At 37.0% G+C, this 22602-nt stretch overlaps 1 protein-coding gene across 1 annotated transcript in view; it reads left to right on the top strand.

Annotated features, from left to right (window-relative positions):
* MAP3K21 (mitogen-activated protein kinase kinase kinase 21) overlaps positions 1-21655 on the top strand; it is a 45125-nt gene extending 23470 nt beyond the window's left edge. The window contains 9 exon segments of the mRNA XM_050894231.1: positions 919-1067; positions 1819-1994; positions 7780-8020; positions 9907-10029; positions 12685-12825; positions 13418-13568; positions 14662-14756; positions 16540-17325; positions 18403-21655. Of these exon segments, the coding sequence (XP_050750188.1) occupies positions 919-1067; positions 1819-1994; positions 7780-8020; positions 9907-10029; positions 12685-12825; positions 13418-13568; positions 14662-14756; positions 16540-17325; positions 18403-18827 (2287 nt within the window). The 3' untranslated portion in view covers positions 18828-21655.
* Positions 21656-22602: the final 947 nt, after the last annotated feature.

Below are 22602 nucleotides of genomic sequence, written 5' to 3'. Positions count from 1 at the left end.
ACCGTGAAAGCTATCCAGCTCAGTAGGAGCTCTAGAGCAGCAGCAGCGAGTGTGCTGTCCCAGCCCGTTGTAGGGGCTTGGATCATTTGCGCAAGACAAGCATTGGGCATGCAGACCCAAAGAAGGTAAAAGCAACACCTAGCTCTTCTTCTAGAGTGGAGACCATAGCAGAAATTCTTATGATTAATGTTGCTGTAGTAGGAATTCCTATGATTCTTGATTTCTGTACCTGATGCTGAGAAAAAAAATCTCTTCATGCCACCTCCTTTCACTGGAGACAATCTTGTTTTGTTTGGGGGGGTGGGGGGTGGTTCTAGTATGGAGAAATTAGTTGTGTGTGTAATCATTTCTCTATCTTGTTGCATCTTCTGTGGGAAGTGAAAAGTTAACAGGCCTTTATATACACACAAGGGATTAGAAACACAAACTTCCAAACAAAGCTGGAGCTTTTCTGGTGTTTTTTATTACTATTATTTTAAAAAAAATTAGCATGTACAGCTAGGTAAATTGTTGTGAAATGTTTGGAAAGGGGAATGGCCTGAATGCTTTGCTGAGGTTTTCTTTGTTTTGTTTTGTTTGTTTGGTTTTTACTGGGGAGAAGGTTGCTTGTTTTCCCATCATTCAGACTTCTGACTGTAAGTGAGATTTACATGATACTAGCATTTCTATAAAAGTGTCTTCAGGCTACATTTTGAATAGGAGTGTGAGCCAGTCTTAGAGTCGCATCCAGTTTTGTTAATCGCTATTAGTGGAAAGGTGCAAGATGACTAAAGTAGAGCTGACTCTTAAAGGCATTCACCTTTGACATGGGAAATCCTCATGAATTTCAGTACATGGTTGGACAGATACTTGTTTGTTCTTGAGTAAACAATGTGTCAGTATTCAGAAAATAACTGTTAAAAAAATTACCTTTTGTAGTTATGGAGTGTTGCTGTGGGAACTGCTTACAGGAGAAGTTCCTTACCGTGGCATTGATGGCCTTGCTGTGGCTTATGGAGTTGCTGTCAATAAGCTTACTTTGCCCATTCCATCCACCTGCCCTGAACCATTTGCAAAACTAATGAAAGGTATCTATGTTGTTTCTTCCTATATATTTAAATAGTTATGTTTGGGGAGTATGTATCCTTGCCTGTAATAGTCATGGGGTTGCAAAATAAACACCTCATTTGATAATGTGCTGTGTACAAAGTATTTTTTCTTTTCACAGCAATCTGGTGTTACAGACAGTTGCATGTGTTTCTGAGGAAGTCATACAGTATTACTGTGTACTGCATAAGTTATTCAGTAGTGACAGAGTACATTTTTTGCTCTGGTTTTACTGATCTCCTTTTACACTCAAATTGCATTAATTTTCATAAACTACAGGATATACTACAGATCAATAGAAGATCAAGATGAAAATCCCAAGGGGAAGAATAGCAAATGCCATTTTTTCCTCATTGTTTCTCCCTGAGTGTCAAAAATGTTTTGGAAATACTTTAGAGAGAAATAAACATTGCTTGCCAATGGCTATTTCCTTGTGTTTAATGAATTTCTTTACCTTTTGTATGTATCCCTTCTGTGCAGTACTGCTAGTTTTGCTATTTCAGATCCTAAAGATAGAGATGATAAAAAATTTGGTATTAATACAAAAACAGTCCTCTGAGTACAGGTAGGTAGATGTCACTTCCGTAAATGGAAAAGCAACTAGGGAAGCCTTGCAGATAAAGGGAACACATTAGAACTTGGAAGTACAGTAGCAAGTAACTTGAAATTCATTTAGTTCTTCAAAAAGTTCTATGTATTATTAAAAACTGATGGGATTTTGATAAATTCTAGAATGCTGGGAGCAGGACCCTCATATCCGACCATCGTTTGCCTTAATTCTTGAACAGCTTACTGCCATTGAAGGGGCAGTTATGACTGAAATGCCTCAAGAGTCTTTCCATTCCATGCAAGATGACTGGAAATTGGAAATTCAGCAGATATTCAATGAATTGAGGACCAAGGAAAAAGTAAGTTCATTTTTCCAGTTGCATGGCAGTGAAGGAAGGGTATGTGTGTATGCGCTTATGCAATACAGCAGTTTTGAACTTTTGAATTGTGGCTTACCAATGTAATACTATGTCATAGTTCAAGCCCAGGCGGCAACAAAGCACCACGCAGCCGCTCGCTCACTCCTCCTCCCGCCCCCCCCCCCCCCCCCCCCGAGGGATGGGGAGGAGAAAATATACCAAAAAAAAGCTCGTGGGTCGAGACAAGGACAGGGTGGGATCACTCACCACTTACGGTCACAGGCAAAACAGACTCGATTTGGGGGGAAAATAAACCAATTTAATTTGTTAACAACCAAATCTGAGTAGGATGATGAGGAATAGAACCATATCTTAAAAACACACCTTCCCCCTGCCCATCACTTCTTCCCGGCCTCAGCTTTGCCCCCGTTGCCTCTACCTCCTCCCCCCCGCAGCAGCTCAGGGGGGCGGGAACGGGGGTTGCGGTCAGTTCGTCCCAGCAGCTCCTTCCTCCTCAGGGGGAGGACTCCTCACACTCTTCCCCTGCTCCAGCGTGGGGTCCCTCCCACGGGGGTCAGCCCTCCACGAGCTTCTCCAAAGCAAGTCTTTTCCATGCACTGCAGTCCTCCACGAACTGCTCCAGCGTGGGCTCTCCCACAGAGTCACGGCCTTCTCCGGGCCCAGCCACCTGCTGCGGCATGGGGTTCTCCACGGGCTGCAGGGGAATCTCTGCTCCACCGTTAACCTCCATGGGCTGCAGGGGGACAGCCTGCCGTCTCTCCACGGGCTGCAGGGGAATCTCTGCTCCGGCGCACCTCCTCCCTCTCCTTCTTCACTGACCTTGGGGTCTGCATGGTTGTTTCTCTCGCATCCCGCTCCTCACTGTAGCTCCTCTTCTTCCTCTTCCATCTTCTTCCTCTCCTTCTCTTTTTACTGTAGCTCTTCTTCGTCCTTCATCTTCCTCCACCGTTTTACTTTCTTTTTACTCTCTCTTTACTCTCTTCGCCCAGCAGTCTTTTTCCCCTTCTTAAATACACTATCCCAGAGGCGCAGCCACTGTTGCTGATGGGCTCAGCCTTGCCCAGAGGCGGGTCCGACTTTGGAGCCAGGGAAGCCTCTAGCAGCTTCTCACAGGAGCCTCCCCTGTAGCCACTCCCCTGCTACACAAACCCAACACATACTAGAAACCTGATTTAGTGGTGGAGATACACTTGAGAGAATAAACTACTTGGAAGAGAGGATTTACTTTCTCATTAAAACATTATTAATTTAAGTTGCCTATTCTTGTTGGTACTTGTACTATTAAATTCCATTATTGTGTTTCTGGACAGTATTTTAAGATAACCCTGTAACTGTCTTGCAGCAAACTTACTTTAGAAAAAAGGTTTGAATACTGGTTTTCTCAAGTTTCAGACAATGTTGCTTTTCCCCTTTCTTCCTTAACAGAAACAATAAACAGTTCTGTATGCTGAAACTATAGCTGGAGGTATTTCAGCTGAAGTGAAATATTAAGCTGAAGTGAAATATTAAGTTTGACAGGAAGTGTAATGTTGTTGTAGTAAGTGAGGGTTATCATATGAATGGCTCATTCAAGAAGTACAGGCAGTTGAAAGAGAAACATGCACACCTGTCTCCCCAAAGAAAACAGGTTGTAGATCTGTAAATGTGGCACATAGGCTCTTTTTAAAATGTGTTATTTTTTTCTTGGCTATCTGAATGCATCACTTCACAAAAAAACTAAAGTTTGTTTACCCCTTAGCTAATGTTTATAACCACTGCAAATTTTCAGCTGCTGCTGAACATTCTCCTCAGCTGTGGGAATGAAAAACTTTTCATCCTGTTATATGACTATCACGTGGCTTCTTTTCCAAAAATGGAATAGTGCTTTTATCTCTCTTCTTCCAAACAGACTGATAATATTGATCCCTTTCAGTGTTGCAGTTTTGGAAATCTTCTTGCCAGATATTAAGAAGATCGATTAGGTCAAACTCATGCTCATGAATCGGCAAATCCAGTTTCTCTTGTTTATTATCCAGATTCCTGTCACTGACCTTCTTTCCATATTCTCATATCATGATATGTTTGTGCTAAATGAGCACTCACTGTTAATTCTTTTTGCCCTGTCTTTTAGTTACTTCAACTAGTTTTTAATCACCCTGAGGTTTATGTTTTCCTTTAGACAACTTGATAAAGATAACAGTTGGAATAGGCCAGGTGTCCAGGTGTCCTCTTGAGTCCCTGTTAGAAATGCTGCTAGTAGAAGCAGATTCCTTCTTTGCAGGTCTTTCTTGCAATACAATTATTGCCCAGTATATATTTGTTGTTATTTTTTGTGAAGTGGTAATAGATAAGGAAGAAGAGAATTGAGATGCAGTGACTTGTGAAGAAATCTTTATAAAAGACGTAGTCACTTAACTTTGACAAAAGCAAAAACTAAACTCTCATCTTCCAAGTCACTGTCAGTAGCCTTTGTCCCTCACTTCTTCTCATCAAGTGTCACAAATGGCTGTTTGTGGACTATTGGCTGGTGATGGGTGTGACATTACAGATCTACTGTAATATCAGTGTATGTGGTATCAGAATTTATTGACCACCACTAAGATTGCAGTATCGTCAATAATAATCTTACGTACTTCCTATCTGCCTTTTCCGCCACCCTCTGCTTTTCCCTCTTCCATTTTGGTTCACAGAAGTGGGTAAGTGTTGTCTGTGTAGTCTCTGCCCTGCCTGCAGTGGGCATACGGGTTGCTGGAGCTGGACTGTGTGCCTCTGTAGCTGTCAGATCTCTTCCTTTCCAGATGGGTTATAGTCCCTCTACAGAGAGTAGAGACTTTCCTTTTCACTTGCCGTGGGGTCACCAGCCACTGCATTTACTTGCCACAGCCTGCCATAGGGCATAACTCTCTTTTCTGCCCCTCCACCAACTGCTCAACCAACCATTTTCCCCTTTTTACTCTGGGAGCAATTGCAACAGGCATTCCCATTCAGGTTTTTGTTTATTTTTTATTTTCTGGAGGCATTAGTCCAGTGTGAGATTTCCTACTGAAGAAAAATCTGACTAAATCAAGTTTAGGATTAAATAAATCGGCGCAAAGCTTTGGGAGAAGAGTCATATTTTTGGTGTAAAAGTGAGTTAAGCTTAATAAGGGGGGGGAAGATAAAATGAAATTTACATTTACTTTGGCATATGAGAAGTATCTCCAAAGGCATCTGCCCTAATTAGGTAAACTTGTTTAAGAATGAAAGCATGTAACTTTGACTTAGACAAGGTTTTCATATATGCAGGCTTATTTAATTTGGCACATTATCAATTTTACTGTCAGGTACTAGGGAGAAAGTAATGTATATGAAGTATTTATATAATAATAATAAAACAAACCAAAACCCTGCATAGAGTCTCATGTCCTGTAAAAGAGGAATTTCTGTAGCTGGAGAAATTTCCTCAAGGGCTTGCTGTAAATGAGTGATGGTGACGCCCACTCCAAGAGAAGATCACAATCTTCTTTTGACAAACGTTCTTGAGCAACTTTAAATATAGAATTCTTTCCTAGCTTCCTTACAATGGGTGTTTTAATTGTAGAGTGGTGTAGAAACATTGCATAACTAATTGCAGTAAGTCTGTTTTTAATTAGTTTATTTGGAAAAGAGTAAATACTTAATCTCTCAGTGAGGAAACACTATTCCTTTTTCTAGACTGTCTACCTTTTCAATATGGGCCCTCAATTTTTTCCTAGTTACTGAGCTTTATGGAACCTGGATTTGAGGACAATGAGAGATGGATAATCAACAGTGTCTCCTAATACATTTTTATTACTGTATTAATACAGTAATAAAGATTTTTTCTATTTAAACTCTAAAGTACCTTTATTCTAAATTTGAATTCATGCAGCTTCTGCTTCCAACCCTTGTTTTAGGTTGTTCAGTTTTGACTGGACAGGAAGAGGGAGGACAGTGAGAATTTGCAGCAATCTCTAAATTAAGTGATTAAATACCTTAAAAAAAACACAACAACAACAAAAACCAAACAAACAAAAAAACAAAACCAAACAAAAAAACAAAACTCAAAACCTTACTTGCTGGCATGAAGACAGGCTCCTCTGAATTTCCAAGAGGCAGAATTGCCTTTTGCGAAACTGTGTATGTTAAGGAGAGTGGATTTAAAAAAACCAAACTTTTTTCAAATATTGTGTTGAAACAAGCTCACTCAAAATTGACAAATTTCGTATGGTTTGCTAACTGTTTCAATTAAATTTGAAAACAATGATAAGCAGTGTATGTATGCTATAGTTGTAAAGAAAAAACAAGTGTCTTTCTGAGGAACAGATACTTCTCACTGAACCAGTTTGCTTCAGTGCTAACCTGTCCTTCTACATCCATAGTCTTTTTGGCAAGAACAGAGAGGGGTTTTTTCCCCTCATTTGAAAACACCATAGTAGTATAGTTCAGGAACTAATTTATTCAAGACAAAGTGGAAGGTAAAAAGAGCAGAAAATTTGGGGTTTTTGCTTTCGCTGTATGCGATAAGGAATTGTGATGGCATACAACATTGCTGGATACCGATGAGCAGAAGTAGGCAGTCTGCTCTGAAAAAAAAAAAAAAAAAACCAAACCACCAGACGACAACACCACAACTATAAGATTGTACAGTGACAAAATGAATGAATTTTAAATAGGAATAAGATTCTTATATATCCAGAACTTTTAGCATAGCTTAATTTCAAATGCTGTTTTTCTATTTTGAATTGAATTTCAGTTTCTATCTAGGTAGAATTTACACAATCATATATAAAAATTAAAATACTATGTAGTGAGAAACATATAGTATCAGTCACATCATAGCTTCTCCTTTTCCTGTAGTCTCTTTTATTAGCAGTACTGACTACAACACTTTTGGGTAAGTCTGTTTCATGTATGATATGCCCCATACTATGAAGGGAGGTCTACTTAAATTTCAGATGTATTTTAACAGATTTTGGAAGCTGAAGATTAAGATAATTTTAAGATGGTAGGTTTACAGCTGTTTAGCCTTGGGGATTCATTTACCCTGAAAAATTAACTAGCTTCCTTACTAAAGCTTTTCCTTCTCCAAAATAAAAAAGAATAAAGGCAGAAGAACAACTGTTCCATGGGATTGATGGTTGGAGAGTCTGTGTGGTGTAATTCAGTGGTTAGTAGCTGTTTGATGTTATACAGATACCTGCTAGATTTTAATTAAGAAACAGCTGTCTTCTGTCTTATGACTTGGTTTATCCTATTACACTAATCCTCATTTGGAGGATTGCTGATTGCTTTTCTAGATAGAAAAGTACTACTTAATACATGGCTGAAAAACAGGAAAGGTTAGAAAATTTAAGATAAAGGCATTCATTTTTGTATTCGTCAGGTCATTGACTTTATGTTAGTGCATAGGAGCTATCTAAAAGCAGCCCTCACACTATGAAATAGTCTCTGATGTGATGTACTTGGAGCACATTTTATGCTAGGCTGTAAACTGATAATCTTTGATTGGATGTGTTGTCCCCATTGCCAGTGCTTTCCTGCCTGAAGTAAAGTGACTCAGGTTAAATGGTTAAAAGGAAATCTGTATAATGCTTGATTGCATCCAGATACAGAATCTTGGCTTATGCAGAATGGAGGACTGTCAGAAGTTTGTACGTGCATGTTACATGTATGTAGTACCTCATGAAAATAGATCAGGAAATAAAACCTACTGTGCACTTTATATGTACTTTAATACAACCTTCACATTATTACTTAGTTTCACTTGAGTGAATCTTGTCTTCAGGAGCTTCGATCACGAGAAGAGGAGTTGACAAGAGCAGCTCTTCAGCAAAAATCTCAAGAAGAATTACTTAAGCGCCGTGAGCAACAGTTAGCAGAACGTGAGATCGATGTACTGGAGCGTGAGCTGAATATCATGATATTCCAGTTAAATCAAGAGAAACCCAATGTAAAGAAGAGGAAAGGCAAATTTAAAAGAAGCCGGTTAAAACTTAAAGATGGACACAGAATTAGTTTGCCTTCAGGTTTGCAATTTTTTTAAAGTTCACAGTATATGTTACGATTAGATATGCAGACTTCAGTTCCATGGTTAATGTTTTCAATATTGGCTAATATTTTAATTCATTGCCGGGTCTTTCTACCCTAATAGTGCAAAAGAGTATGGTAAGAATTGTATAGCACTCCCCCCCCTCCCCCCAAGGAAACAACTTTCACATATCATATTCTTGTGGAGCAGTCTTCATTTCAGCTGGAAGAATCTTTGACCTGATTCAGCTAGAAGTCCATTGTATCTGGAGGGAAAGGTTACTAGCATGGGAGCCACATGATTTACGACTGGTTCAAAGTTCAGATTTTTGCTGTCATTCTTTTTGTGCAGATAGAAAAGCACCTTTTTATCACATCCCAAAACTTTCTGACACAATCAAGTATTTGTGCTGTTTGCCCTAAACTTGCAAATACCTAGCAGAAAAACAGCACTTCGTAAAGGCTAGAGGTACAGGTGTAGTAACTCCAAACTGCATGCTTATTGCAGTTGCAAATACAACACAGCAGTTACAATCTTTGGTGCCTTCTTGCAAGAAAACACCGTAATAGCAACAAAAGATACTATTTCAGAATACAAATATGGTATAATTTCAATGTTAGAGCATTTAATTCCACCCATGAATGCATTAAAATGCCCCCTTTGCAAAGGAGGCATGTTTGTAGAGAGCTGGGGTTTTTTTAGTGTCAGGGACTGGTTTAGTGGTGCCTCTTTAATGTTGCCACGAGATGGCACTACGGAAACTCAAGGTTATGCCGATGGTTGGAAAGCCTTCAGTAGTGGTACCAGCATCCTGGGGTTGATAGGGTTCCTTCCAGTGGCTTCCAGGTCAAGTCTGTCAGTTTATTACTAATGCAGGAAGAACTTAATGCCACGGTAACACAGATCTGACCAAATCATAGCTGTCTGGTAGTTAGAAAGAGACAAAGAGGACAGTAATATTTAGAGTACTGTTTCAGCACTAGTGAAATAAGCTTATTTTTCCTTACTTTAATAATAATAGTAAATAAAATAAAAATCACATTACAGCCTTCCAGACAAGTGTATTAGATGGGTTTATGCTGGATCATAAACTTAAACTAAAAATTCGATCCTTTGTTTCCAGTTCTGCCCTTATTTAACTTGAAAAAATGATAGAATAAACAGTTTTACTCAGAATACCACTTAGCTCTTTGTTGTCAAGAATCATCCAGATGAACTTGTCCTTGAGACAATTCTGTTGTAAGAATAGCATGCAATCTAATTGCAGTGATGATGGGGATTAGAGGGGGGCACATCATCAAATTTTATTTCATAAATGTTTTTCTACTTGCCAATATTTGTTGCTCTTCTTTTTTTACTACACTACTATAAATATTTGTGATTCTGTAGTTTGGTGTCTTGCTTTTCTGACATGTTGATAGATGTGACTTCTTTGCTAATGCTACTTTTTATGTTATATATGAATTACATGTTAAAAAAAAATAAGGCAAATCTGATTGCCGTGAATATTGATTGATTTGAGATGAAATATTGAGATTTTTCTTTCCCGCTGTGACAACCAGCAAGATTGAATAACAGCTTGTGATGTGGATGTGTCTCAGTTTGGGTCCACTTGGACCTACCTGCTTTTGTTGATGTTACTGCAAACCTGTCATATAGTGTCTGTGAAGGTGTGAAATCCTGCCTGTTTGACTCAATATCTAAATTGTTACATTAAGAGTTAGTTTGTCAGTGTTTTTAGCATGAACATCTCTTACACTATCAGTCTAATTCATTATATAGCTTTAACTGTTTTAAGAAGTAAAGCAGTATAATCTCCTGAAGATTTTTTTATTATTATTATTATTTAGAACATTAAAACTGATTTGTTTTACTCTCTTACAGATTTCCAGCACAAAATAACAGTGCAGGCATCCCCCAATCTGGATAAGAGGAGGAGTTTAAACAGTAACAGCTCCAGTCCATCAAGTAGCCCCACAATAATTCCTCGTCTTCGAGCTATACAATGTAAGTCTCCACCATTTCTATTTGTTCATTTGGTCAACAGAGACTGTTTGTTCCATACACTCACTGAAACGCTGGTAGTAGTATCAGATTCTAGACAGATTTCTGTCTGATTTCCAGGTCCCTTAACTTATTCTAACATTTGCAACTTGTTCTTTGATGGGACGGATAATCTTGCTAAAATGCTAACTAATTTTCAGTAATTCAAAATTATTGTGAATGCTTTAAATCATATATTTCCTTAACTTCAGGAACTCATTTGTAAACTGACTGGGATAAAACAATGAAGAATCAAAATGTATAATGGCAAAAGGCAAAGCATCACATTTAGAACCCATATAAGATGGAAAACAAGTTTTTATTAGGTATTGGAGTTGATAAATGAAATCAGTTATGGACTGTCAAAAACAAAAAGAAAAAAAAAAAAAAGAAAGATTTGGAGAATAAGGGAGTCACATAAGATGGAAAGGCCAAAGAATCAGCCAGCAACCCAGCTTGCTTATGTCAAAAGAGAAGCAAGCTTTAAGCAAATACAGAAACAGAAGAAAATAAAGAAGAAAGCTTGCTTTAGGTTTTTTGAAACCAAGAGAAAGAAACAAAAATAAAATTGTGGGTATGCTTGTAGGCCTACATTATTCCATGTATACTGATGACAGAAGGGAAGGTGTGTTCATGCTCATGTAGTGGAGGTACCATGAATATGGAAGAAAACTGATCATATTGTTACAGTGAAGTCCGCATTTGTATTTGGGAATGACATATGTAGAGATAGAAAACAATTCCTACAGGATTCACTGCTTGCATTTGTACTGTCTGATCTATTGTGCAAAGTAGATTGTCGAATTATCCATATTTAGCGTGGAATGCTATGTGAGATGAAAAAGCCTCAAGTTTTTCTCTCTATATGAAATCAGTGGAACCTGTTCCAGCTGATTGCTTATGGACGGTGACTATCATCTCTTCCAAGGGTAGTCACCTCTGAAGGAAATTACTTCAGAATCTGGCTTTATCAGACGTAAATAAGGAGGAGGGGAAATCAAAATGCATGGGGACTTTTTTCTGCATACTGTTCTGTAGCTAGTTTAAAGATTGATTGGTTTATTTATTTATTTAAAAAACAACCTGAAACTTTATTTAAAGTTTGGATAGAAACCAGATCTCTCATCTCCTTTCGAATACCTCTGCCTTATGAAATCCTTTTCGTTATTAATGTCTAAAGGAGAAGTGGTGTCTTTTCTGGCAGTAACTTTATTATTTGTTTGAACTGTAACTAATACAGTTCCCTGGGTGAAGACCATTACTACCCATATGTTGTGGATAAAGGAGAGAGGTAGACAAACCCTGTCTTGCTTTTCTTAACGAATATTTGAGATGGAAGGAAAATTATGTAAAGTCTTTTTCAGAAGTTAGCTGACACAGTATCTGTGTTGGTCATGGTTTCCCGACCTCAAACCATGCGGTGGGTTTTTTTGCTTGTTTTTTTACTGCAGAAAGGTAAGAAAAGTTTTTCTTAGTAAAATGTCATAATTACATGTAAACAAGACTGTCTCGTTTTCTCTTTGATTCTCCTTGCTCTGTATGGAAATGCTTGGAAATGAAGCAAGTGTCAGGTATTGCTATGATTCTGAAAATGAGGTGGTTTTTTTTAAATGCATAGCCTTATATAAGCTATAGCAGTGACACTCCTTGCGTGTGTGCTAAGTGCCACTGGGGATTTCTCTTTTCTTTTTTTTATTTGAGCAGACATTTGTATTTATAGGACTAGAACATACAGGACAACATAAAGGCTCTCCTTTAAAAGAAGTACACTTCTGCTTCTGAGTTTGGATCCATAGGCTTTACCTAAAAGCTTATCAGATCTCTCAGGAGTATCTAGCTGAAACAATTTAGCTTCCACACCCATCTGCACCTGTGCAAAATAAATTCTCTTTCCCACAATAATGTTTTATCTTGATTTAACTTCAAAGTGTCTTTGTTTCAAGAAGACTTGCTCAAATACAGATGATTTGAACAGGCGTATCTAACAATTGGTTACTTGATTGCTTCACTTTGTCATGAGTGAGTCTAGCTTCCAAATCTAAAAGCTTTTTAAGTTAAAATAAAAATCTAGTTAATTGTAAGTCTTGTTATTAAAACAAATTCAGCTGATTTTGAAAGGTGTTTTAAAGGGAGGAGGAAAACCAGTAAGATATATAATAGGTCCTGGAATGTGGTTGAAAATGGGAGTGTAAAGAAGGCAAGTAAGGTGCTGTACTACAGGGAAAGCTGTGCTGGCAAGGTATACGGTGAAGCAGGAGGAGAGCACTGTGCAGTGCAGGAGCGGCAGAACCATGGGCATGTAAATGTCACCTCATTTATCAGGCTGTTATAATGGGCTAAGTTGTTTTTCTCTTAGGTCTCTCCTTCATAGCTGTAAGCCTGCTATGTTGATAGCAAGTTACATTTCCAGTTAGTTGTATACAAAAATCTACTTGCCTGGGTCTGGTCCTAGAAGGAGGATCCTCTAAACCCTACTGTAAAAACCTGCTATCAAAAGATGCTTAGTGCCTTTATAGATCTGGGCTTTATGACCCAAAGATAAAAATATAAGGGAAACAGTTCTGTTTCTGAAGTCAACTTGACTAAGATCTCTACTACATTCTCTTAATTTTTCCTCAGTGATTCCCAAAACAGATACACACACAACTAATGGCCGAAGAAACAGTGTATATGTGTACCAGCAAGATGTAGATATCACAAGTGAATATGAACTTCCCAGTGGGGTTATGAAAAAAGGCAAGATTTCATTATGTTTCAAAGGTGCTGGTTCTGTTTAATTTAATAGTTGAGACAGTGACAGACTAAGCATTTAATGAAGGTTAGGCACTTTAAAAGTATAATTTGTTTTGGTGTAGTGAGAAAGAAAATGTTAATCATTGTCACAATTGGAATATTCTGTTTCATTTCATACCAATTATTCCACAGCATATATTTTCTTCATTGGAATTTAAGTGCTCAGTCTAACTCACTTGTCTGAATTACCTAAATATAAGGTTCTCAGTTAAAGGAAGCATGGAAAATATGATTGTTTTGCTGCTTTATCTTTAATTTGGGTCTCTTGTCAGCTCATAAATTATTTTTCTTGCTTGCTCATCTTTTTGGATCAGTACAGTTTGCATGGTGGTTTTTGTAAAAAAAAAAAAAAACAAACAAACAAAAAAAAAACCAACCCCCCCCCCCAAAAAAACCCACAACAAAAAAAAAACTCTCGAATTTTGTCTACTCGTTGTGTTACTGTGTCAAAATGGTTTTGCAGTGGAGAAAATATTCTGTTCTGTCAAAATATTTTGGTTTTAGAAATACTATTTATGTGTGAGGTTTTTTTCTTTGTGTTTTTAAATCCAATCTCTAGTAACTTCAGATGAAAGCAACAGAACATGGGGAAGAAGCACAACTTATCACCAAGAAGAGTTTGAAGATGTGAAGAGAAGTTTTAAAAAGAGAGGTTGTACATGGGGACCAAGTTCAGTTCAAACAAAGGATCGTGCAGATTGTAAGGACAAGTATGTCTACTACCTTTTGTTTGTTTGATAATACTACATTTTGTTTGTTTGATAATACTAAGTGTTCTTGGTGAATGAAGCACTAACATGGGTAGTGAGTGAGAGAAGTTCTGCAGTCTCTAGTTACAGCTAAAACTCAGTCCTACCTTTTAATTAATTTAGGAATTACATTAATAATGAGTAGCTCCCCCACATAGACTTGAGGATAAAACACTTACTTATCTTAAAGTTTTAGTGGCTCTTATCTATTACCCTTTATCTCTGGTTTTTGAGACTTGGAACATACTGGGATGCTGAGCTACTAATGCATACCAGACATTCACGGCCTGTCTATCTTTCTTGCCCTTCGTCACATTGACTTGAGGAACTGCAAGCATGGCCCCAGTGGGCACTTCCAGTACGATTAAATAAGACTGACTAACTTTGCATACGTGAAGCACAGTTCACACCAGCAACATCATTTACACTGACAAACACGGGGTGAAAGGATTCTGAAAATCACCTGGACACCTTCACTTTCAGATTATTTTTTCTGATTGCTCAAAACTGGAGATTAGCAGTTTTTCTGAAGCAAGAGATCCTTTTCCTTGTCTCTTCTAGTATAATTATTTGTAGCGGCCTTGGTTTTTTTTTTTTTTCTTGGTAGAGACATCCACTCATTTACCTGTGGCAATAGTTGGTTCCAGACTGTCTATTGAAACTGGCTTTATGATATTTTTGTTTGTTTTAAAGTCACTATGTTTAATAAATTTCCGATATTCACATCATTTCTTTGACACAGTGAAACTGTTGTCCAGGTTTTCACCAACTTTTGTTCTTCAATAGGTAGTCAAGGCCCATTTTTCATTGGCCTTCTTTTTAGGCCTGAAATTTTCATCTTATAAGGAATACCTGATATAAGGCATGTATCAATTTATAATCATATGACTCTGCTATTATATACAATTTTTTTTACCTTTGGAAAGCTTTACTGTTTTTAAGTTATGTACTACCTGTTTATAGTTTAAAAAGAAATATGTTTTATTAATTTTCTGTCAAAGTGTATATAAGCATGGTATCCTCTGCAATATCAAAATAACTATTGTTATTTCAGAATAAGACCCCTTTCAGATGGCAGCAACCCTTGGTCAACCGTTTTAATGAAAAATCAGAAGGGTGTTCCCTTAGCTTCACTATTTGTGGACCAAGGTAAGAGCTATTTTTGAAAAAATGAAAGTTGCCATGTAATGGCATTAAGTCTACCTCCAGTGTTATAAATTATATTGCTTGAATTCCTCAAGGATTATGCAGATTATTACAAGAGTAGTCATGCTACAAATCATCTTTCTGTGCAAAAAACCTATCTATAAAAAAAATGCAAGTGTTAACATCTTTACATTTCCATCATCAGCAGCTAAGAAATATACATGGTGTTTGAGCAGTACCACAGAGATTTTTTTTTTTTTTTCCCCATGCTTGTGAGTTGCAGGCTGATCTGTATGAGGTCTGCAGTCACCATGTTTTAGCTTCTTTTAAAAAGAAATATCTAAATCAGTAATTGTCTTGACATTTAAATGATCATTAATGACTTTTATTGTTAGTGGGCTCTGCATAGTTGTTTAAAAAATGCATGGTTGTTTAAAAACCTGTAAGCCCTGATGTATTCCCAGATATGAGTTCCCTGTTTTTCAAATGAGACTTATTCTCTAAATTGTCAAGAAAAAGTATGTAGATTTCAAATCTTAAAGTTGTTTAGGCAATGGTTTGGGATTTACAGGTAAATCACAAGGAAGAACATACTTAATCCTGTTAGGATCAGAAACATAATAGCTGTATGTTGCTTTTTATGTCCATTACTATAATGTGCTGTGGCTATACAATATTCATAGTAATTTTCAAATTTGAACACACTTTCTATACTACAGATTCTCTTATTTGAGAAAAGTTAGCAGTGTCAGGAAAAAAACCTGTCATATAACTTGGTGCCCATACCAGCGGCTAGATTTATGCCAGCTGGAAGAGGAAATGGTAAGCTGCTGGGACAGTGCTTTTTTTCCCCGCTAGGAAAAAGGCATTTTCATCTTCTTGTATACTGGTAGGGGTATAAATCAAGGCTTCACAAATAGCAATTTTATAGATTTATTAGCTTACTACTAAACCTCTACATACAGAGAAGATTATACAAGTGTACATATTTGCATTTCAGATTATTTCTGTGTTTATTCTGTAGCATTCAGTAGTTTATAGTAGAATAACACATGTAAGTCAAATTATACCTTCCATTTTATTTGTCATTAGGTGTGAGATGTCAAATTTACTTTTTACTCCAGACCACTGTGGCTTAATGAATTAATTGGAAAAATTTCTAGTAACTCACTGCATTTTGGAACATGGCTTAATTGAAAGTGTTGTAAAGAATGTGTTCCAGATCTTATCTGGCAGTTTGTGTAGAGTAAATTACTTCACTGTGAGCCATACACAGAAATATTTTCCATGTTATTTGAAAAGCACTGCCAAAGTGTTGCAAATCCTCAAATATCACAGAAAATGCAAAGACAATATCTGCTCTTCAACTGTGTTGAGTGCATAAAGGTTGGGAGATACGTTATGCCTCTCTTAAAATAAAGGTAAGTCTTTCAGCTGTGGAAAACATAATTTGTTTACGGTTAACTTATATACTCAGGAAGATTAATCTGCAAGTTGCTTCTAATGGAGTTTGCTTTTGAGCTGCTAAAAAGATGAAATTGTAGCAAAATGGTACTTCTGCTATTTTAAAGATTATCAAGAGAACATGAAGAGGTTTAGGCTTAGGATGTGTTTCTGAATCTTACAATGTGAGTCTCTGAGCTTCTGACTGCATCTAAAGGAGGTGTACAGTATACCTCAAGATTAATACTTGTGCAAGTGAAAAGAAATAATGGTGTACATATGCAGACATGCAATAGCAAAATAGCTGAATTGCAATCTTAAAGTATACTGTAATGTTTTATAGGTGTCTGTACTGATAAGAAACTTCTCCCTGAAGGTTTGGACAGTAAAAGACCAAAGCCAATTAAGTTGCCAAATCAGGCCTATATTAATCTACCTCTTTGGAAAGATGATCAGGGAGAGAATACAGTAGAACATGAGAGCTTTGAAGAAGGAACCTCTGCTAGTTCTACAAACAGTACTCCTCAAATGACACCTACAAACAGTCTGAGCAGGACGCTGCAGAAAAAGAAGACTGATTCAGTGCTGTATGGATGTGCTGTCCTCCTTGCATCTGTTGCCCTGGGCTTAGATATCAGAGAGCTGAACAAATCGCAGGGTCCAGATGAACTCTTGTCTAAAGATGAGAAGAAGAAGCGTGATGGAATATTTCAGCGTGCTTCAAAATTTCGCAGGAGTGCCAGCCCTACACGACTGCAATCCAAGAAAGAGGAAACAAGTATTCCATCCCTAAATCCAGCTGCAAATACTGTGAATCTTCTCTCTATGCCCTCCATTTCCACAAAATGCCTACTTCAGTCTGACAGTGAAGATGCGTTTGTGAGCACTGTGCTTGGTGACTGTGATCCATGTAGTTCCACTGATGACTTTTCATCTGAAACTTCCGAAAGTAAGAGAGAACAGAGGATACAGCTGGCTCCTAACACAGTTTCTACACGATTAAAAAATCAGCCTTTTAATCTTTGTCTGAAACAAGAATCTCGAAATGTGCGAAATGATTCCTTGACAAAGTTAAGTGTGTTGGGTCACAGACGAACCTTATCAGATGGGAACAATTTTCAGACCACAGGTGGGTAATTAAGAACTTAAAATGTAGGGGATTTTTAAGTATAGAAACAAAATGTAGGGAACCTAACCATTCACTAAGAGTTGCTAAGATTTTTGTTACACTGTTATGTGTTAGCTGAGCCACCAAAACACTATGTGGGTAAGCCCTTTGTGTCTGAGCCCTGAATAAACTGCCTGCACTTGGAATAGTATACTGTTAGGAGTGTGCATGTGGAGATTTAAGGGGAAGAGATGGTTTATTTTAAGGCAATATCTATTTTTCTCAGGTATTGCAAAAATAGGTTTCCCTGGTCTTTTTGTGTCAGCGAGAACCTGCTTTTTGTGAAATGTACAATATTAGCATTATGGCTGAAATAAACTGAGACTGTGTCAGGTGCATGCATTATGTAGTTGTGGACTTCCTGAGACTGAGAGTACATTTATTTAATATAGTTTCACAGTCCACATAGGTGAGTGATTGAGCATCATTTTAGTACTGCACATTTATTAACTTCAAGGAAAACAAGTCTGGTAAGTTTTGATTTGCTTGCTTGACCTAGAAGTTATGTCACATGTTCCATGAATCCTTAAGTTAAGCTGTTGATAAAAATTTAAGCTGAAAAAAAGGTCTTTAAATCTGGTTTCCATGTAAATGGATAAGTTCATGATTAATGAGTTTTTTAAAAGAAGTTCTAAATTTCAATACTGGTGTTCTGTGGTGGCTTAAATGTAATATTCTTCATGGTACTCTGTGCATTTGTAATTACTTGTAACAACTGGACAAATTTGTGGGGCTTTATTCCAATATTAACATTCATCCAGTAACTGGGTGGTTAATGCTTTCTCTCTATATCTCTTGTAGCAATAAAAAATAAATTGGTATGGCCTCTAGCAGAGGGTATAGATGCAAAAATGTTATTTGAGCACTGCTGATCCTCTCTTAGGAGATTCCCCACAAATGTATGAGCCTCTTAATTTTTTTGGTGGGAAAAAAAACACCAGTAGTGTTTATGGCAACCCAGTTTTACAAATGGCAAAGAAATCAAGAAGTCATATGGTTTAAATCGGCTTTTTTTGTTTGGCCTTTCCTTTCCCCTAGCTAATGGATTTGCTTCAACCAATGATGTCTCCACATTACCGGTTCTATCAGTTACTGGAACTCTGCACTCTCCATCTGTTCAACAAAGAAGCAATCACAGTGGTGTTTCAACTGAAAAGCAAAGCGCTGTCAATATTATATCAAGGCCTCGACCTTCTTCTCTAAGAAGTAAAATTGACGCATGGCAGATTATTCCACGTATAATTAAACCAAACTCTAAAGACTCTGAGTATTTAGAGGGCAATGTAGATCCAGATGTTAACTTCTTGCCAGATACTGAGAAAAGAACTAACTGCCACATGCCCTCATTACTTGATATTGATGTGGAAGGTCAAAACAGAGACTGTACTGTGCCTTTATGTAGAATGAAGAGCAAAACTTGTCGGCCATCTATATATGAACTGGAGAGAGAGTTTCTGTCATGAGTGCCTTTCGTTTTAAAAATGTTTGCTTTTTAAAGGGGAACAAATATAAAATTCTTGTCCATCTAATGCTTTGTGCTGCTGTTTTCTGATGTACTGTGACAAATAGTACCAAAATTATTAAAATGGGCAGCTAATTAAAAAGTGTAGTAGGTGCCTTTTTCAAATGTTCCTTGGAATCCCAGCTAGTAATTCTAAAAGCACAATGCTGCAAAATAGTATTCTAGGTGAACTTTATATTTTGAATGACTAAAATAACATGCCCACCTCCTTCTGCAGTGTTGCAGAAGTTTTCTTTAGGTTTGAGGGATTTTGCTAGAAATTTAACTTTTGCACATTGAAAAAATGAATGACATACAGTAAGGTTGTGTTCCATCAAGAAGAGTTTCACCTAAGAAGTGGTTGTCTGCAGTTTGCCTCTGTGGCTTGTAGAATTAGGGAGGGGGACAGGAGATTTGAGGTGCTGGTGCAGGAGACACTGTTCACTCCTCAATAAGTAGCTGGTTACTTTTTGGCATTTGAAACTGAAATTGGTTAAGGACCAGCAGCTGAATTTGCAGTCTTTGCCCTTGGTTTTTGTGAGAACTTTCAACTGTGCGCATTAGTTTCTCCAGAAAGTTACACTGCTTGTATAAACACTGAGGTTTCAGCCACTGTATCGATTTGAGAGGGTAAACTTCAGTATTCTGATTGGATTAAAAGTATTTGACATACTTTATAATGTGAAACAACATTCCTTGTAGGTAAGGATACACTGGAACGTAAATATTTGTACTCTTAACCTTTTGAAGACTACAGTGATTGCACTGAAAACAATATTCTTGGTTTGCGAATTTTAGTTTGTAGTGGAGGGGTTTGCCCCCCTTCTTGTTTTTTAAACTCTGCTGCACCTTGTATTGAGGAAAGATGATGGGTTTTAAGGATGATTGGTTTTGGTTTTAAGTGAGCCAATGGTGCGTTTTACTGCACTCAAATTTTAAAACTGCGATAATGTAATATTAAATCTTTCAGTATAATCTCTGCAGCTTTTCTTCCTAAAGTTACTACTGAGTGCCTAGTTATTCATATTTAGGAATTAAGGGACAGAAACAGATATGCTTGACTGGTTTTCAGTGATAAAAAGGTTCCAGAAAATTCCAAGTAGTTAATTGTGGGGGAAGGAACATCTAACCTTGATAACACTGATTAGTTTAATTTTTTACAGTATCACTAAGTGATTAAATAAAACCAAATGTACAGTATACTTGCCCTGATTAAAGCATTTCTAGAATTAAAGGAACATCCTTCATATTCCAGTATTTGAAGTCTTAATTTTGCCTATCATTTGACATTTAAATAGTCTTCATAAATAAAATCAGATAATGTTAGAATAAAACTACTGTGTTCCCATCAGAACACTGTTTTGTTGAGACCTTTGTTTTAAATGTTTTCTTCTCCTTTGCTCTGGGATCTGGGAGTTCAGTTGTTAAATAGAATATACAATTGCTTAAAGCTTCAAAACCAAGGGATTAAAAAGAAGTTTCTGTTCTAAGACTGGTATGCAGTACAGTGGCTACCTTGAGGATGACAGATGATTATACATACAAAATCATGAAGTCTTAATCACACAGAGCAGAACACAGAAAATGCAACTTCCCAGCTCTCAAAGTGAAAATAGAAAAGGATTTCCTTAAAGTACTAGTGTACCAAAAGTAAAGACATAACCACTAGTTGTCTGTAAAACTAAATGCTTGCATAGCAGATTATTAAGATACTACATTTTGTTCAAACCTGTTTCTATTTCAGTATTCTTAGTTCTTTGTCAACATGATTCAAGTTGCATACTGTTCTTTGTCTTTTCTTTAAACTTTAGTTTCATCAGAACACTTTAATAGAGGAAGTCTATTCCAGTTTTAATACAAAGGGTTTTCATAAAATAAAGTCACTTAGGCAATGCACATGGATCAAATTTTAAGTATAGCTTGATAGCAGATTTATCTTCAAGGCTTAATTAGAATTTTGGAGCACTATGTGTATTTCAACTCTTGATCAATTATTCCTGTGTAATACTAAGAGAAAAGGAGTTGATTGTATTATATGTTTCTGAAGAAAGTATCTCTGACTTTCTACAGGAAAATCTCAGGTGCTGAAGTATTTTGACTTGTAAACTTCTGTTAAGTTCTGTTCTGTACTTTTAAGGTTTATATAATTTTAAATGTTGAATTTTGCACCCTATGTTTTGTAATCAATAGTATCAGCATAAAAAACCCTTTGTGAGCTATATTGTTTTCACTTATCAGTGGCTTATCTCTCTTGTAATTAAACAAAGATTTCTATTCCTGTTCAGTGGATAATTTCCCATAAGAGTGGGACATATGATATGACCAGCCCAGTGCATTGTAACTAATTTAGGAGTTTGTATTCCACCTCTTAGTCTGAGACAGTTTAGGTAAGCCATCTCAAATATTTCTCTTATGTGATGCAGGTTTTTTTAAGCTATAGTCTATAGTGCTTTATCATTGTTTTCATAGTTTAAAATTATAGGCCAGTCTTCACTGAAATTAAAAAGAGAAAAAGAAAAAATTATTGCAATCATGATTTCACAGTCTGTATTTCGCTTGTCACCAGAGAAACTTTCTATAAAGGTATCGTAATCCGGTATGCATTAAGTGATCTGTCTTGGTTAAAAGTATATTTATTTCAGTGTAGGTTAATAGCCTGACCAAATAATAATTTATGTTGATTGTTTTAGCATAAAACTGAAGGTGCTTACAGTACAAAGATTAAGATAAACACTTGACATGCTGTTTTACAAAACCTGATGATTTAAATGTTTTTATTTAAAAAATAAATGTTTTGTAGCTACTGTATTGCAAAGTGACCTGAATTTTCTTGAAAAATATATTTTAATGCTTTCTTTAACACGTACAAAGGAGTTCTCTGGTGAATAACCAAGAACTATAGACTATGGCCAGCCTGTTCTTGGAACATTAGAATGTAATTGTTACTTTAAGATTAATTATCCAGTACAGTAACGTGAACGCTCCTGTGACTTCTTGCAATTGATGTGGGCAGAAACATATGGCATAAGCTTGTTCTTTCTTTCATATGACCATAATATGTCTTTTGATGCTTTTACAATGTTGGCTGGGTATCTTAGAGGAGGTAGAGCAGTGTATATAAATAAATTCTGCATCTGATTCAGCATCAAGAATACAGGTAAGGAATACCATATTTCTGTTCTGGGTTTTTTTGGGGGGAGGGTTTGTTGGTTTTTTGATTTTGGGGGGTTTGGTACTTTGGTTTTTTTGTTTGGTTGGGTTTTTTTAGGCAAATGAAGCCAGTATTTTCCTTGTAATATTTTCTAACACCTTTTGTGAATTTCCCTCTTCGCCCATCATGCCATGGGCGTATTAGCCCGTCTTTCAGTAAGACGAGGAATTATCCATTTGCACATTTTTGTTCTAATAGGCTAGAGAATAGATCCACAGAGCTATGCAAGTAGGATGGATTTACTTTTCTATTTCACAGAATCATTTAGGTTGGAAGAGACCTCTGGAGATGAAACAGTTCAACCCCCTCTGTTAGAGCAGGTTGCCCAAGACCCATGTCCTGTCAAGTTTTGAGTATCTCCACAGATGGAGACTCCACAGCTTCTCTGGGCAATCTGTGCCAGTGTTTGACCACCCTCACAGTAAAAACATTTTCTCATGTTCAGATTGAATTTCCTGGTTTTTTAGTTTGTGCCTATTGGCTCTTGTCCTGTCACTGGACACTGCTGAGAAGAGTCTGGCTCCCT

Source organism: Gymnogyps californianus, chromosome 3 (genome assembly GCF_018139145.2).
Source record: "Gymnogyps californianus isolate 813 chromosome 3, ASM1813914v2, whole genome shotgun sequence".
Taxonomy (NCBI): Eukaryota; Metazoa; Chordata; class Aves; order Accipitriformes; family Cathartidae; genus Gymnogyps; species Gymnogyps californianus.
Note: the sequence above shows the minus strand (reverse complement) of the source record. Positions and strands in the feature narration are given on the sequence as shown.